At 46.9% G+C, this 17238-nt stretch overlaps 1 protein-coding gene across 1 annotated transcript; it reads right to left on the reverse strand.

Annotated features, from left to right (window-relative positions):
- Positions 1-843: 843 nt before the first annotated feature.
- LOC139373864 (taxilin alpha) lies at positions 844-14282 on the reverse strand. The gene is made up of 12 exons (XM_071114953.1): positions 14188-14282; positions 13310-13512; positions 8539-9087; positions 8168-8259; positions 6272-6442; positions 4297-4362; positions 3967-4095; positions 3226-3345; positions 2523-2597; positions 2313-2405; positions 2085-2180; positions 844-1610 (listed from the first exon to the last, which is right to left on the reverse strand). The coding sequence occupies exons 2-12, from the start codon at positions 13500-13502 to the stop codon at positions 1299-1301; spliced, it is 1896 nt and encodes a 631-aa protein (XP_070971054.1). The 5' UTR covers positions 13503-13512; positions 14188-14282; the 3' UTR covers positions 844-1298.
- Between the last annotated feature and the right edge of the window lie 2956 nt (positions 14283-17238).

Below are 17238 nucleotides of genomic sequence, written 5' to 3' on the forward strand. Positions count from 1 at the left end.
CCCTCCTCATTTCACCCCCCCATTTGCGTCCGGTTGGTTCCTCGTGGTCTAAGAGCATTTTGTGTGGATCCAACGATACTGTAAGATTCATAAATAATATCTACACCATCCCTTTAAGTGTTTTGATGCTCTGGACCTAAACAAGGACGTCTAAAATGGAATGAAAGTGACCCTTTTGCAAGATTATCCCCAACCTAGATATATATACACTCTGCTCTCTGTGCCGAAGGAAAGGTCAGGTGATTCCTACATGCGCTGATGAGTTAGCCATGCTTTCAGTGTGTTCAACTTTAAAAAATATAAATCCTAGAATTCAAGTTTAACTGTGGCCGTACATTTGCAGATTCACTATATCTTAACCTCTATGACTGACAGACACGCGCACACACACGAAAAAGAGGGACTGATAGAGACAAGCACACACACACGAAAAACCCTCCTGTCCCAACATCTTTACTGTAGATTACCTTCCTAAGCAGCCAGTGTCCCAAATACCACCCTATTCCAACAGAGCTCTGGTGAAAAGTAGTGCACTATATAGGGAATAGGGTTCCATAGGGCTCTGGTCTAAAGTAGTGCACTATATAGGGAATAGGGTGCCACAGGGCTCTGGTCTAAAGTAGTGCACTATATAGGGAATAGGGTTCCATAGGGCTCTGGTCTAAAGTAGTGCACTATATAGGGAATAGGGTGCCATAGGGCTCTGGTCTAAAGTAGTGCACTATATAGGGAATAGGGTTCCATAGGGCTCTGGTCTAAAGTAGTGCACTATATAGGGAATAGGGTTCTGGTCTAAAGTAGTGCACTATATAGGGAATAGGGTTCCATTTGGGATGAAGCCTCTTTTTTTTTTTTTTTTTTTTTTAAAGCTTGCTTTGCCTCGCATAAAATCTGTGATTTCCATGAACATTTGTGTGCTAGAGTTCTCAAAAGGAAAATTTTAAAAAAAGACCAAAAAACAAAACACGCAGGATGAAGAACCTCCAATAATCGTCCCTGACTGACACCATCATCATCATCACCTTCAACTCTCCAGGAGCCACCAGAGTAGGTAGAAGCTGCTAACTGACTACAGATCCAGGGTCAGATGTTCTTGCACCGCCCTATTGGTTTTAAGTTGGACGTAAGGGAATCTGATCCTAGATCTGTGGTTAGGGGACAACTTTATCTAACTCTGGGGGAAATCATACAGACCCACACTCTTAACTCCCACATTAATAGTGGCTTGGCTTGCAGGCTGGTAGTTGGTAATCGGTCGGTGAAGGGGAGACTGAGCGGTGTTGCCCAGGCAAGAGGTCTCATTCCTGGGCAGTGAGGGTGGCTGCACAGGCCTGGTTCTCAGTGTCCAACTCTGGGCCGCAGTGGCAGCCGTGGGAGCAGGGTATTGGGGAGCTAGGGGTGGTGGTGTCGGGGTCTGGGCTAGGCTCCTGGGAGTCTGTGGGGGGTAGGGAAGGGGATTCAGCCCCTGGGCTGTTGTCCCCGGGGCCGGTGCTCAGGCCCTGAACCTTCTTGCTGAGTTCGTTGCGTTCGTTCTGCAGCGCCCGGCAAAGCTTTTCCAACTTCCCTACCTTCCCCTGGAGGCTGTCAAACTCACGGTCCTGCAGAGTTTTCTACAGAAGGCACACAGATACAAACTTACACTTAGTGTACAAAACATTAAGAACACCTGCTCTCCCCATGACATTTCACCTGGATTCACCTGGTCAGTCTATGATCCCTTATTGATGTCACTTGTTATATCCACTTCAAATCAGTGTAGATGAAGGGGAGGAGACTGGTTAAAAAGGATTTTTCAGCCTTGAGACAATTGAGACATGGATAGTGTATATGTGCCATTCAGAGGGTGAATGGGCAAAAAAATATATTTAAGTGCTGTGTTATGGTAGTCGGTGCCAGGCGCACCGGTTTGTGTCAAGAACTACAACACTGCTGGGATTTTGGCACTCAACAGTTTCCTGTGTGTATCAAGAATGTTCCTAATGTTTCGTACACTCTAGTGTATATCTTGCACTTTTCCCAACAAAACACAAAATACAGACACACCAATAGAAAAGGCCCCATTCAGTGAGTAAAACCCAGCCTACCTCCTCAGCCATGTTCAGCAGGGCCTTGTTGCTGCTCTCCCACCTGGAACGATACATGGTCGTCTCCTTCTCCAGCTTCTTGATCTTCTTCGTCATCTACGGACACACACACACACACAGGGTCACATGACCACGGACTACAACCAAGACAGGCCATCTTCTGACCACAGACTACAACCAAGACAGACCATCTTCTGAGATCTCTGCTGATGTGTGACAGACACTCACCTTCTCCATCTCTTGTTTGAAAGTGGTGAACACCTCATTGCTCTTGGACAGAGTAGTCTGGAACTCCTCAAACTTCTCTGTGTATAAGGACAGCTGGATGGGCAGATGGGAAAGAGAGGAAGGTCAGTTCCAACACATTAACTTCCCAGCTGGTTGTTTACCAGAGATGGGACAGAGTGGATGCATCTGAGAGCGTTCTTAAATAGACACCTGTTGTTTGAGATGGACTTCCTGCTGCTTCATCAGCTCACACATCCTCTGAGACTCGACCGCTTCCTTCAACAGCTGGAGAGAAGAGGAGACTAACATGAAATCAACCCTAACACATCGTCTGAGACTCGACCGCTTCCTTCAACAGCCGGAGAGAAGAGGAGACTAACATGAAATCAACCCTAACACATCGTCTGAGACTCGACCGCTTCCTTCAACAGCCGGAGAGAAGAGGAGACTAACATAAAATCAACCCTAACACATCGTCTGAGACTCGACCGCTTCTTTCAACAGCCGGAGAGAAGAGGAGACTAACATGAAATCAACCCTAACACATCGTCTGAGACTCGACCGCTTCCTTCAACAGCCGGAGAGACATCAGAAGACCAAAATAAAGAGTTGTGCCTTATTGCTTAAATCAAACCCACGAGGGGGGCGTTGCGTCATGGCTAAGAAAAGCCCTTAGCCGTGGTATATTGGCCAGATACCACAAACCCCCAAGGTGCCTTATTGCTATTATAAACTGGTTACCAAGGTAATTAGAGCAGTACTAGTAAATGTTTTGTCATATTCGTGGTATACTTTCAGCCAATCAGCATTCAGGGCTCGAACCACCCAGTTTCTAATCCCACATGATATAGTCATTGAGTTGAACACGTTGACTTGAGTGTTCACCAAACAACCATATTCAATTGTTACTCACAAAGTCCTTCTCTCTGTGATGTCGGTCCTCAGACTCCAGGAGCAGTTCCTGAGCCTGTTGTAGCTTCGCATCCACCAACTGTTGCTGCAGGTCCTTATGCTTGAACACCTTGTCAATGTGCTGAGAGAGGACAGGGGGTTATAATACTCACATGACCAGAACATTGTTAGACCTGTACTGCAGTTGCACCTTGTGTGCTTTAGTTATGCAAGTAAATGTCCATGTCCTTCCTGGCAGAGCTGCAGCACTCCTGTCTGCTCCCCACTCCCACCATTCTCCCCACTCCCACCATTCTCCCCACACCACACTCCCAATATTCTCCCCACTCCCACCATTCTCCCCACACCACACTCCCAATATTCTCCCCACTCCCACCATTCTCCCCACTCCAAACCACACTCCCACCATTCTCCCCACTCCAAATCACACTCCCACCATTCTCCCCACTCTAAACCACACTCCCACCATTCTCCCCACTCCCACCATTCTCCCCACTCCAAATCACACTCCCACCATTCTCCCCACTCTAAACCACACTCCCACCATTCTCCCCACTCCAAATCACACTCCCACCATTCTCCCCACTCTAAACCACACTCCCACCATTCTCCCCACTCCCACCACTCTCCAAAACTCTCTGCACTCCCACCATTCCCCCCACTCTAAACCATTCCCCCCACTCTAAACCACACTCCCACCATTCTCCCCACTCCCCACCATTCTCCCCACTCCAAACCACACCTCCTCTCGTAGTTCGTACTGTTGGATGAGTTTCTTGAGCTTCTCTGCCAGCTCAGAGTTCTCCAGCCTCAGACTGGCATTCCTCTCGTTATGCTGCTCCATCTGGGCCTGGATGTCATTCAGAGTCACCTGGGAACACACACACACACGAACTAGAGGATGTTACATCATGATAAACAACCAGGAAGTGTTTAATCCTTGGGTGAAAGTCATTAGTACTTCCTTGATTCTTGGCCTACTTCTCAACACTCATTGGGAGAAGATTGTGGCAATAAATCAAGGCAAGACTAGAGATTCATCCCTTCTTTACACACAATGCTAGTGGCTCACCTGGAAGTGTGATGTCACCACCTTCCTCTTCTCCTCCTCCACGCGTGCACGCTGTGTCCCGTCCTCCTGCAAGAGCAAGTTAGGTTTAAAATGCACAGCTCCATTTTACTCCCAAAAAGTTATTCACTTCATAAATCATTAAAAAATAAAAAAACATTATGGTTCACAAAGATATGGTCCTAGCAATCAGAGAACTAGAAGACTCATCTTCTAGTTTTTGGAATGTGTAAGTGGGTTGGAGCAGGTCACTTTTGTCAAGTCGTTGAGAATCATTGGTTACCGCCTTTCAAGGGGTGTACCACCTTTAACGGGATAAAATTGTCAGACTTGCGTCTATGATGTCGACTGCACGAACTTGACAAATATCATGGTGATCAAAAGTCATTAGGTTTACCGCAGTCGACAGTTGCTCTTCGTCAACTTAATCCTGCAGCCAATCCCCTGCATAGTGGGAGGCTCTACAGTCAGCCAATCATTAGGCTGATTCTTCGCTGTTGAGACCGGTGTTCTGCGGGTACTATTTAATGAAGCTGCCAGTTGAGGACTTGTGAAGCGTCTGTTTCTCAAACTAGACACTCTAATGTACTTGTCCTCTTGCTCAGTTGTGCACCGGGGCCTCCCACTCCTCTTTCTATTCTAGTTAGAGCCAGTTTGCTCTGTTCTGTGAAGGGAGTAGTACACACAGCGATGAACGAGATATTCAGTTTCTTGGCAATTTCTTGCATGGAACAGCCTTCATTTCTCAGAACAAGAATAGACTGATGAGTTTCAGAAGGTCTTCGTTTCTGGCCATTTTGAGCCTGTAATTGAACCCACAAATGCTCCAGATTCTCAACTAGTCTAAAGAAGGCCAGTTTTATTGCGTCTTTAATCAAGACAACATTTTTCAGCTGTGCTAACATAACTGCAAAAGGGTTTTCTAATGATCAATTAGCCTTTTAAAATGATAAACTTGGATTAGCTAACACAACGTGCCATTGGAACACAGGAGTGATGGTTGCTGATAATGGGCATCTGTACGCCGATGTAGATATTCCATTAAAAATTAGCCATGTCCAGCTACAATAGTCATTCACAACATTAACAATGTCTACACTGTATTTCTGATCAATTTGATGTTATTTCAATGGACAAAAAGTGCTCTTTCAAAAAGGACATTTCTAAGTGACCCCAAACTTTTGAAAGAAAGTGTAAATTAATGTGATATTTCTGGCTCTTTATCAATAATTGATTATACAATTTACAAACATGATACCAGTTTGTGAGTCTATGATTTGGGGGTTGGAGACGTGTGTATTTTGACATTATCAAGAACATATTTTTTTAAGCAATGGCAACACTGCCATGTTGATCTGAGCCTTCTTGTTGGAAAACCACATTGGTGTCCAACTTTCGGCTGTCGCAAATGCACCTCCCCCGACTTATCTGCAGTTGGTTGCTTTAGAGTGACTCCTATGTGAGCTCCGCCCTCTCTGTCTGACCTATGACTGATTCACACTGTGCTGGCCTGAATACCCGACTTACGCCACACTGTGCTGGCCCGTCCTTTCCAGCAGTGTTCAAGCAACAATGGTGGCCAGCACATTCAAGCTCAGCCCGGTTTGGCTCAGGAGTGTGAAAAAGGTACAGCTTCATCATCCTTTACCTCAGGGATCATTACCCAGATTCAGCCAAGGGGCGGTTTTTATTCTTGAGCAGATGGTCAAGGGACCGGAACATCATTTTTGAATAATTTGTAGACAGGAAATTGAACTGCAAGAAGCCCAAACAGATGTTTGACTAAAACATAATTTCATACCTTATATATAAGTTATATATATATATATTATATATATTTGTATGCGATCAGATCTCTCTACTATGCATGGGAATACTTTGGAACAGATTTACAGCTCGGTAAACTTTGGGGGCCCAAATTAATATCACCCGGGGCCAAATTCGGCCTGGGTGCCACCAGTTGGGGAATCCTGCCAACCTTGAGTGTGCGGTTGTGTCTCTGCAGCTCCCTACAGAGTGACTCCAGTTTGCTGCGTGCCAGGATAGCCTTGCTGTGTTCCTTCTTTAGGTGGTCTGTCTCCTGCACCAGCTGAGACTGTTTCTTCTGTAGGACCCGCATTTGCTTCTGACTGTTCCGCTGTTCCTCCAGCTGCGCACACACACACGCACGCACACACACACACACACACACACACACACACACACGCACACACACACGCACACACACACGCACACACACACGCACACACACACGCACACACACACAGAGAAATTAGAGTTTAATTTATAAAAACACTTAAAATGTTGAACTAATAATAAAACAACATTAAAACTCCAGTACACTTGTAAAAAATGGCTATGAGACAAATTAAGGCTAGAGGGGAAACAAACAAGGCTGCCAAGGGTGGCTGGGTGTGTTAGCCATGTCCTTGTCCATCAGCCAGCCTCTCTCCCCTCCATCAGCCAGCCTCTCTTTCCCTCCATCAGCCAGCCTCTCTTTCCCTCCATCAGCCAGCCTCTCTCCCCTCCATCAGCCAGCCTCTCTCCCCTCCATCAGCCAGCCTCTCTCCCCTCCATCAGCCAGCCTCTCTTTCCCTCCATCAGCCAGCCTCTCTCTCCCCCTCTGGGCTCCCTCCCCTCCATCAGCCAGCCTCTCTCCCCCTCTGGGCTCCCTCCCCTCCATCAGCCAGCCTCTCAACCCCTCTAGGCTCCCTCCCCTCCATCAGCCAGCCTCTCTCCCCCTCTGGGCTCCATCCCCTCCATCAGCCAGCCTCTCTCCCCCTCTGGGCTCCCTCCCCTCCATCAGCCAGCCTCTCAACCCCTCTAGGCTCCCTCCCCTCCATCAGCCAGCCTCTCTTCCCCTCCATCAGCCAGCCTCTCTACCCCTCCATCAGCCAGCCTCTCTTCCCCTCCATCAGCCAGCCTCTCTTCCCCTCCATCAGCCAGCCTCTCTTCCCCTCCATCAGCCAGCCTCTCTTCCCCTCCATCAGCCAGCCTCTCTTCCCCTCCATCAGCCAGCCTCTCTTCCCCTCCATCAGCCAGCCTCTCGTCCCCTCCATCAGCCAGCCTCTCTTCCCCTCCATCAGCCAGCCTCTCTCCCCTCCATCAGCCAGCCTCTCTCCCCTCTATCAGCCAGCCTCTCTCTCCCCCTCTGGGCTCCCTCCCCTCCATCAGCCAGCCTCTCTCCCCCCTCTGGGCTCCCTCCCCTCCATCAGCCAGCCTCTCTCCCCCCTCTGGGCTCCCTCCCCTCCATCAGCCAGCCTCTCTCTCCCCCTCTGGGCTCCCTCCCCTCCATCAGCCAGCCTCTCTCCCCCCCTCTGGGCTCCCTCCCCTCCATCAGCCAGCCTCTCTCCCCCTCTGGGCTCCCTCCCCTCCATCAGCCAGCCTCTCAACCCCTCTAGGCTCCCTCCCCTCCATCAGCCAGCCTCAACCCCTCTAGGCTCCCCTCCATCAGCCAGCCTCCCTCCCCCTCTGGGCTCCCTCCCTCCATCAGCCACATCCAGAAAAGGCCTTAAAAACACATAGGCCTGTCACACACCTTGATCAGGTACATACACTGCTGCAATCTGTCATGTAATCACACCTCACATGTTATGGATACACAGGACAGACCTGCATCACATATTCATAAATCAGCAATAAATCCACGACTCATTCCCACATGGACGGTCAGCCTACGTTGAGCCGCCCTGCCCATGATGACCAGACAGACAGACAGACAAACTACTACTGGCTGATACACAGATGGAGGCTAGATATAAAAGAGGGCTGCTAGCATGCTAAAATGAAACAAATAAAAAAGTTAATTTACTAAACCAACAGCCTTCGAGCCACACACACACACACCACAGACTTTATTAGAGTCACTACTAACCAGATCAGCATACTTCTTACAGAGGCCTGCCAGTTTCTCCTCTGGTGTACTCAGAGTATTCAGGGTCTGCATCAGCAGGGTGATCTCTTTACCTGCAACACACAGGACAGGGGGGGGGGGGGAATTCAGTGCAACACCCCCTCATCACAACAGGGACCCAGCAACACACAAGGGGAAGCTGTCCAGTCCTAAACCCCTAGCCACCACCTGTATGAATAAAGGAATATGATGGATGACAGCTAGGTATATTAGTGACCAATATGGATGGGTAAGAGCTCCATACTGTTCTTCCGGACCAGGATCCAACGACAAGCACCTAGGAATACACCCTAGGGGTCGACTTCAGACAGAGCAACAGAACCAGTCCTTACCCAGACCCTTCACCTTCTTCTTGTCCTGAGTCTTTGTCTTCTCCTTCTCCGCTCCGCCGGCGTTCACTTTGACATCCTCTGGCTTCACGTCCAGCTCCTTCTCATTGGCCAGGCCGTTGAGTACAGGGCCGTGTGATTGGCCGTTGGGCAGGTTAACCCCGTCTTCCCCGTTGTCCTCCAGGCAGTAGGTGTTGAGGATGTCCTCCAGCTGGCGGCTCAGCTCCTCAGCCATGTCACACTGAGACGACACCCCCTCCGCTGCAGTAGAGACGGGTACGGGGTCTGCTACAGTAGAGACTGGGACAGGTACGGGGTCTGCTATAGTAGAGACTGGGACAGGTACGGGGTCTGCTACAGTAGAGACTGGGACAGGTACGGGGTCTGCTATAGTAGAGACTGGGACAGGTACGGGGTCTGCTACAGTAGAGACCGGGACAGGTACGGGGTCTGCTACAGTAGAGACCGGGACGAAAGCAGGCTCTTCTACAGGTGGGACCGCGGGGAGAGCTGCAGCATCTGCTGTTTTGGGAACGGCAGACACCTCACCCACTAGACACAGAAGGGAAGGACAAATTTGTTATTACAACATTAGCTAAGGTGTACCGGATGTATGGAAGCATGAACTTATCACCGTCACAATATATGGCTATGCTGCTGCTATAGTTGTGATACTTTGCGGTCCTGCTTATGTGTACTAGGGTTGAAGGGTGGGAACCCGGTTACTGAGATTTACCACCCCAAATCACTCCCTTTACCCAGGATAAATAACGGAGAATTATTTTTTTTAAAGAACAGCATGTCGTGAAATGGAACTGCAATGTCTAAATCTGGCTTCTTTACATGATGAATCATAAACGCTCCATCTCCGGGCGGGGGGCAGGCGGCTCCATCTCCGGGCGGGGGGCAGGCGGCCCATCTCCGGGCGGGGGGCAGACGGCCCATCTCCGGGCGGGGGGCAGACGGCCCATCTCCGGGCGGGGGGCAGACGGCCCATCTCCGGGCGGGGGGCAGACGGCCCATCTCCGGGCGGGGGGCAGACGGCCCATCTCCGGGCGGGGGGCAGACGGCCCATCTCCGGGCGGAGTGAGTTACCAATGCACGTAGACCTATCATGGTAACGTTTTCTTCTTGTGACAGGTAGGCCTACATTTGCTGCTGCATAGCCTATGCTACAGTAATATAAAGAACAAATGTCTAATTTACCCATCTCTATCTGGCTTTCTGGGGTCACATTATTATTTAGTAAAGATTTGTTTCATTGCAGCTGCAGAGTTTTAAAACTACACTTGAATATCGTTGCTTTAAAATCAGTACACTCGCGAGCACTCTCTCAACCTCTCCCCAAAAACCCCATTAAAACAGCACTCAAAACACAGACACACACACACTAGCCGACCCCTTCCAGGTAATAAACTCAATGCAGAATTAGCCTTATATTTAGTTCATTAAATCAAATCAAATCAAATTTTATTTGTCACATACACATGGTTAGCAGATGTTAATGCGAGTGTAGCGAAATGCTTGTGCTTCTAGTTCCGATAATGCAGTAATAACCAACAAGTAATCTAACTAACAATTCCAAAACTACTGTCTTGTACACAGTGTGAGGGGATAAAGAATATGTACATAAGGATATATGAATGAGTGATGGTACAGAGCAGCATAGGCAGATACAGTAGATTGTATCGAGTACAGTATATACATATGAGATGAGTATGTAAACAAAGTGGCATAGTTAAAGTGGCTAGTGATACATGTATTACATAAGGATACAGTCGATGATATAGAGTACAGTATATACGTATGCCTATGAGATGAATAATGTAGGGTAAGTAACATTATATAAGGTAGCATTGTTTAAAGTGGCTAGTGATATATTTACATCATTTCCCATCAATTCCCATTATTAAAGTGGCTGGAGTTGAGTCAGTGTCAGTGTGTTGGCAGCAGCCACTCAATGTTAGTGGTGGCTGTTTAACAGTCTGATAGCCTTGAGATAGAAGCTGTTTTTCAGTCTCTCGGTCCCAGCTTTGATGCACCTGTACTGACCTCGCCTTCTGGATGATAGCGGGGTGAACAGGCAGTGGCTCGGGTGGTTGATGTCCTTGATGATCTTTATGGCCTTCCTGTGACATCGGGTGGTGTAGGTGTCCTGGAGGGCAGGTAGTTTGCCCCCGGTGATGCGTTGTGCAGACCTCACTACCCTCTGGAGAGCCTTGCGGTTGAGGGCGGAGCAGTTGCCGTACCAGGCGGTGATACAGCCCGCCAGGATGCTCTCGATTGTGCATCTGTAGAAGTTTGTGAGTGCTTTTGGTGACAAGCCGAATTTCTTCAGCCTCCTGAGGTTGAAGAGGCGCTGCTGCGCCTTCTTCACAATGCTGTCTGTGTGAGTGGACCAATTCAGTTTGTCTGTGATGTGTATGCCGAGGAACTTAAAACTTGCTACCCTCTCCACTACTGTTCCATCGATGTGGATAGGGGGGTGTTCCCTCTGCTGTTTCCTGAAGTCCACAATCATCTCCTTAGTTTTGTTGACGTTGAGTGTGAGGTTATTTTCCTGACACCACACATTAACGATGGGTTAAGCAAAATGAGCTCGTAACTACGCCTTTAGCACCTGTTTCTTGAGTAATACACACACCTCTGCTCCACTGGCCTCTCTCTTTAAAAGAAAAACCTTCCTTAGCTCTTGGGGTCCCATGCAGGAAAAGCTAGATTAGAATAGCTTGCCGGAAATCGTTGTTTGTAGCTTTTCTTCTACCAAAAGACTATTCGAAGAGGGACGCAAGCTCGTTTGCTGAATGTTAAGTAGAGCAGCCAACAGAACTCACAGGTAAGTTTGAAAGAAGAGCAAACATGCAATGGCGGTGGGCTATAGCAGTTATTAATTCAGACCCATAACCATTCAGATGGTGGTAGGCTATAGCAGTTATTAATTCAGACCCATAACCATTCAGATGGTGGTAGACTATAGCAGTTATTAATTCAGACCCATAACCATTCAGATGGTGGTAGGCTATAGCAGTTATTAATTCAGACCCATAACCATTCAGATGGTGGTAGGCTATAGCAGTTATTAATTCAGACCCATAACCATTCAGATGGTGGTAGGCTATAGCAGTTATTAATTCAGACCCATAACCATTCAGATGGTGGTAGGCTATAGCAGTTATTAATTCAGACCCATAACCATTCAGATGGTGGTAGGCTATAGCAGTTATTAATTCAGACCCATAACCATTCAGATGGTGGTAGACTATAGCAGTTATTAATTCAGACCCATAACCATTCAGACCCATAACCATTCAGATGGTGGTAGACTATAGCAGTTATTAATTCAGACCCATAACCATTCAGACCCATAACCATTCAGATGGTGGTAGACTATAGCAGTTATTAATTCAGACCCATAACCATTCAGACCCATAACCATTCAGATGGTGGTAGACTATAGCAGTTATTAATTCAGACCCATAACCATTCAGACCCATAACCATTCAGATGGTGGTAGACTATAGCAGTTATTTATTCAGACCCATAACCATTCAGATGGCGGTAGACTATAGCAGTTATTTATTCAGACCCATAACCATTCGTTAAGAGAAGTGAAAGCCTCCTGCATCTAATTCTAGTCCTATATTATTCAAGGATGTCATTAGAATGATGAAGGTAAGGACAATGAAACATACTTTCATTTAACATTTGAAAGTGAGGAAGGAAGCAACAATACATAGAGGTAGGCTAATAACAGGGGAACTATTATGAAAGATATATATACACACACACACACACACGAGTCAGCCTAATTATACAAATAGGCCCTATTATATTTTTAAATGAAAAACAAATTCACTAGCCTATACTTGTAACTTTGGGTGGTGCAGAAATTGGCTCAGCGTCAGCTGGGTTAGGGGATTTAAAAAAACAACTCAGTTAAGAACAAATCCTTATTTTCAAACTGGCCGGTACCTGGTTCGAATCCAGGCTGCATCAAATCCAGCTGTGATTGGGGGGTCCCGTAGGGCAGTGCACAATTGGTCCAGGTTTGGCCATGGTAGGCCGTCATTGTAAATAAAAATGTGTTCTTAACGGACTCGCCTAGTTAAATAAAGGTTAAATTAAAAAACTTTTGTAGGCCGCATGTGCTGCACCAGAATCATGTTCTCTCCCTGCTTTATCGCGGTTTGAAGGATGTGTGTAATTCCAGTCCCTACAATACAGTTCACACTCAAAAAGATGAACCTACTGAAGCTAGTTTCATTTATTTACCCAAGAGAGCTCAGAGCTAGCCACATCTATGGGCTTTTATGTTTTTCTGTATTGGATAACGGCACAAGCATTTGTTTTTTGGGGGCTTGGGCTCATGAAATGTCTAATGTAGGGCTGATAAAAATGTATGGCTCATCAGGATCCGCTAGCATCAGGCTTGAATTTTCAATCAGAAAAGTGATTTATTCTCCGGATGGAACATTTGTAAAAAATAGCGTGAAAATATCCAACCCTAAAGTGTAAACAAGAATTCAGTGTCATGAGCGTTGTTGAAGGTTCCTAGCGCAATAGACGTGGAGTTACGTCCATTATTTTAATACTGCAAAACGTGACACGTTGTGGCTGAAAGATGTGATAGCTACACAAAACTATAGTGACAAATAGCCAACCCTGTCAAAAGATGTTCACCATAAACATTGAAAATTGGTGCATTTGACTAGCGTTATTAGTTCCATCACATCTGTGACAACCAGTGTCACCTAGGACACAGTGCTAACGTTACCTGAACTTTCAGCCCCATCAATCTGTGAAGGCCTGTCTGGCTCTTTAGGGCTGACAGTATCTATAACGTCTTTTGGGCTACTGGTCTCTGTAACGTCTTTTGCCGCTGTGCTTCCCTCCATCTCTCCAGTGCCAGGTGGTGGAGCCGCGTCACTGCTCTGCGTGGCCGACTCTTCCGTGTCCTGTTTCTTCATGATGAAATGCCTGAAACATAGTATTAAAAAAAATGGTAATCGATCATTATGTTTGTATATGGAAAAATCTAACTGTGCCGTGTCTGTTACAGATCCGAATATTCAAATGTTCGCTGGCTATTATAAAACACATGTTGCACCTCCACTTGAGAAAAACAAGAAACGTAACTGCCAAACGTCTAGTTAAACCTTTAAGTTAGCTAGCTTTCGGTCAGTTGGTCACCAATAATCACGCTTATACTAATGTAAAATGTATCTGAAATGGCGAACGACAGTTTACGTTAGTTAGCTAAGTTACCAGCATAGCAACGAATTAATGTGGACGAAGTTACATTTTCAACACGGTCAAAGTCTAGCTAGCTATATGCTAGCTAGTGGAAGAGTTAACAATTTTGGAAAGTCATCAACTCACTAGCTTTGTCAAGCAAGTGAAACAATACCCCTTCTATTAGCAACCAAAACACACAACTTAGCTACTAGAAAGTGAAACTAGTTGAACAAATGACAGTGCCGTTTAGAAGAGTTCGCAAGCTAGCTAAGTTCGCTGGTTAGCATTTTGCTTTCTAGCTTGGCTCTACGCTAGGGAACAAACCAAAGAAACACGACACCTCATATGGCACAGTCATTATTAATTCGTTGGGATAAGCTTTAGGTAATTTATTAGAAAATAAAAATTACGGTTTACCTTCTTCCAACTCTATAAATACACGTCTCTGTTGCCTGCTGCTTTTCCTCCTACCAACCCTGACAGGAAATACACAAGGCACAACGGAAGTGCGTAGCTAACAATTGCGGGTAAGTGGAATATGTCGTTCAAACGCCCTACTCAGAACTACAAAAACTTTTATTCACGGTTTCGAAACTGAACAAAAATATAAACGCAACATGCAACAATTTTAACAACTTTACTGAGTTACAGTTCATATAAGGATATCAGTTAATTTAAATAAATTCATAAATCCCTAATCTATGGATTTCACATGACTGGGCAGGGGTGCAGCCATGGGTGGGCCAGGGAGGGCATAGGCCCACCCACTTGGGAGCCAGCCCAGCGCATCTGAATGATTTTTTTCCCAACAAAAAGGCTTTATTCCAAACAGAAATACTCCTCAGTTTCATCAGCTGTCCGGATGGCTGGTCTCAGATGATGCCCCAGGTGAAGAAGCCAGATTTTTTTATTTCACCTTTATTTAACCAGGTAGGCAAGTTGAGAACAAGTTCTCATTTACAACTGCGACCTGGCCAAGATAAAGCAAAGCAGTTCGACACATATAACAACACAGAGTTACACAAACAAAGTAAAACAAACATACAGTCAATAATACAGTAGAAAAATAAGTCTATATACAATGTGAGCAAATGAGGTGAGATAAGGGAGGTAAAGGCAATACATAGGCCACGGTGGCGAAGTAAATACAATATAACAATTACAACACTGGAATGGTAGATTTGACAGTAGATGAGTGTGCAAAGTAGAAATACTAGGGTGCAAAGGAGCAAAATAAATAAATAAATACAGCAGGGGAGAGGTAGTTGTTTGGGCTATTTATAGATGGGCTATGTACAGGTGCAGTGATCTGTGAGCTGCTCTGACAGCTGGTGCTTAAAGCTAGTGAGGGAGATGTGTTCCCAGTTTCAGAGATTTGTGTAGTCCGTCCCAGTCATTGGCAGCAGAGAACTGGAAGGAGAGGCGGCCAAAGGAGGAATTGGCTTTGGGGGTGACAAGTGAGATATACTTGCTGGAATGCGTGCTACGGGTGGGTACTGCTATGGTGACCAGTGAGCTGAGATAATTCGGGACTTTACCTAGCAGGGTCTTGTAGATGACCTGGAGCCAGTGGGTTTGGCGACAAGTATGAAGCGAGGGCCAGCCAACGAGAGCGTACAGGTCGCAGTGGTGGGTAGTATATGGGGCTTTGGTGACAAAACGGATGGCACTGTGATAGACTGCATCCAATTTGTTGAGTAGGGTTTTGGAAGCTATTTTGTAAATGACATCGCCAAAGTCGAGGATTGGTAGGATGGTCAGTTTTACAAGGGTATGTTTGGCAGCATGAGTGAAGGATGCCTTGTTGCAAAATAGGAAGCCAATTCTAGATTCAACTTTGGATTGGAGATGTTGTATGTGAGTCTGGAAGGAGAGTTTACAGTCTAACCAGACACCTAGGTATTTATAGTTGTCCACATATTCTAAGTCAGAACCGTCCAGAGTAGTGATGTTGGGCAGGCGGGCAGGTGCAGGCCGCGATCGGTTGAAGAGTATGCATTTAGTTTTACTTGTATTTAAGAGCAGTTGGAGGCCACGGAAGGAGAGTTGTATGGCATTGAAGCTTGCCTGGAGGGTTGTTAACACAGTGTCCAAAGAAGGGCCAGAAGTTTACAGAATGGTGTTGTCTGTGTAGAGGTGGATCAGAGACTCACCAGCAGCAAGAGCGACATCGTTGATGTATACAGAGAAGAGAGTCGGCCCAAGAATTGAACCCTGTGGCACCCCCATAGAGACTGCCAGAGGCCCGGACAACAGGCCCTCAGATTTGACACACTGAACTCTGTAGGAGAAGTAGTTGGTGAACCAGGCGAGGCAATCATTTGAGAAACCAAGGCTGTTGAGTCTGCTGATGAGGATGTGGTGATTGACAGAGTCGAAAGCCTTGGCCAGGGGGCCTCCCGGGTGTACTGCAGCGCCAGCTGTGACTCTGGGTTCGCGCCCAGGCTCTGTCGTAACCGGCCGCGACCGGGAGGTCAGTGGGGCGACGCACAATTGGCCTAGCGTCGTCAGGGTTAGGGAGGGCTTGGCCGGTAGGGTTGTCCTTGTCTCATCGCGCACCAGCGACTCCTGTGGCGGGCCGGGCGCAGTGCGCACTAGCCAAGGTCGCCAGGTGCACGGTGTTCCCTCCGACACATTGGTGCGGCTGGCTTCCGGGTTGGATGTGAGCTGTGTTAAGAAGCAGTGCGGTTGATTGGATTGTGTATCGGAGGACGCATGACTTTCAACCTTCGTCTCTCCCGAGCCTGTACAGGAGTTGTAGCGATGAGACAAGATATTAGCTACTAAAAACAATTGGATACCATGAAATTGGGGAGAAAAAGTTATAAAAAAAAAAAGCCTTGGCCAGGTCAATGAAGATGGCTGCACAGTATTGCTTCCTATCGATGGCGGTTATGATATCGTTTAGGACCTTGAGCGTGGCTGAGGTGCACCCATGACCAGCTCTGAAACCAGATTGCATAGCGGAGAAGTTACGGTGGGATTCAAAATGGTTGGGGATATGTTTGTTAACTTGGCTTTCGAAGACCTTAGGAGTAGGATAGATATAGGTCTGTAGAAGTTTGGGTCAAGAGTGTCCCCCCCTTTGAAGAGGGGGATGACCGCAGCTGCTTTCCAATCTTTGGGAATCTCAGACGACATGAGAGGTTGAACAGGCTAGTAATAGGGGTTGCAACAATTTCAGCCGATAACTTTAGAAAGAAAGGGTCTGTAGAGTGCAATTGGCAGTACATCCAATCAACCTCACACAGATTGTCTAACCTGGCCTATTTGTGGGGTCCAGATTTTGCAGCTCTTTCAGAACATCAGCTAACTGCATTTGGGAGAAGGAGAAATGGGGAAGGCTTGGGCGAGTTGCTGTGGGGGGGTGCAATGCTGTTGACCGGGGTAGGGGTAGCCAGGTGGAAAGTATGGCCAGCCATAGAAAAATGCTTATTGAAATTCTCAATTATAGTGGATTTATCGGTG

This window comes from Oncorhynchus clarkii, chromosome 18 (genome assembly GCF_045791955.1).
Source record: "Oncorhynchus clarkii lewisi isolate Uvic-CL-2024 chromosome 18, UVic_Ocla_1.0, whole genome shotgun sequence".
NCBI lineage: Eukaryota > Metazoa > Chordata > Actinopteri > Salmoniformes > Salmonidae > Oncorhynchus > Oncorhynchus clarkii.

Coding starts and splice junctions, on each gene's coding strand:
- LOC139373864 (XM_071114953.1), bottom strand. CDS start 13,502: ATGAAGAAACAGGACACGGAAGAGTCGGCCACGCAGAGCAGTGACGCG. Junction 6,443..8,167: donor GTAAGAAGTATGCTGATCTG/GTTAGTAGTGAC, acceptor GTGTGTGCGCAG/CTGGAGGAACAGCGGAACAG. Junction 2,598..3,225: donor ATCACAGAGAGAAGGACTTT/GTGAGTAACAAT, acceptor TCTTCTCTCCAG/CTGTTGAAGGAAGCGGTCGA.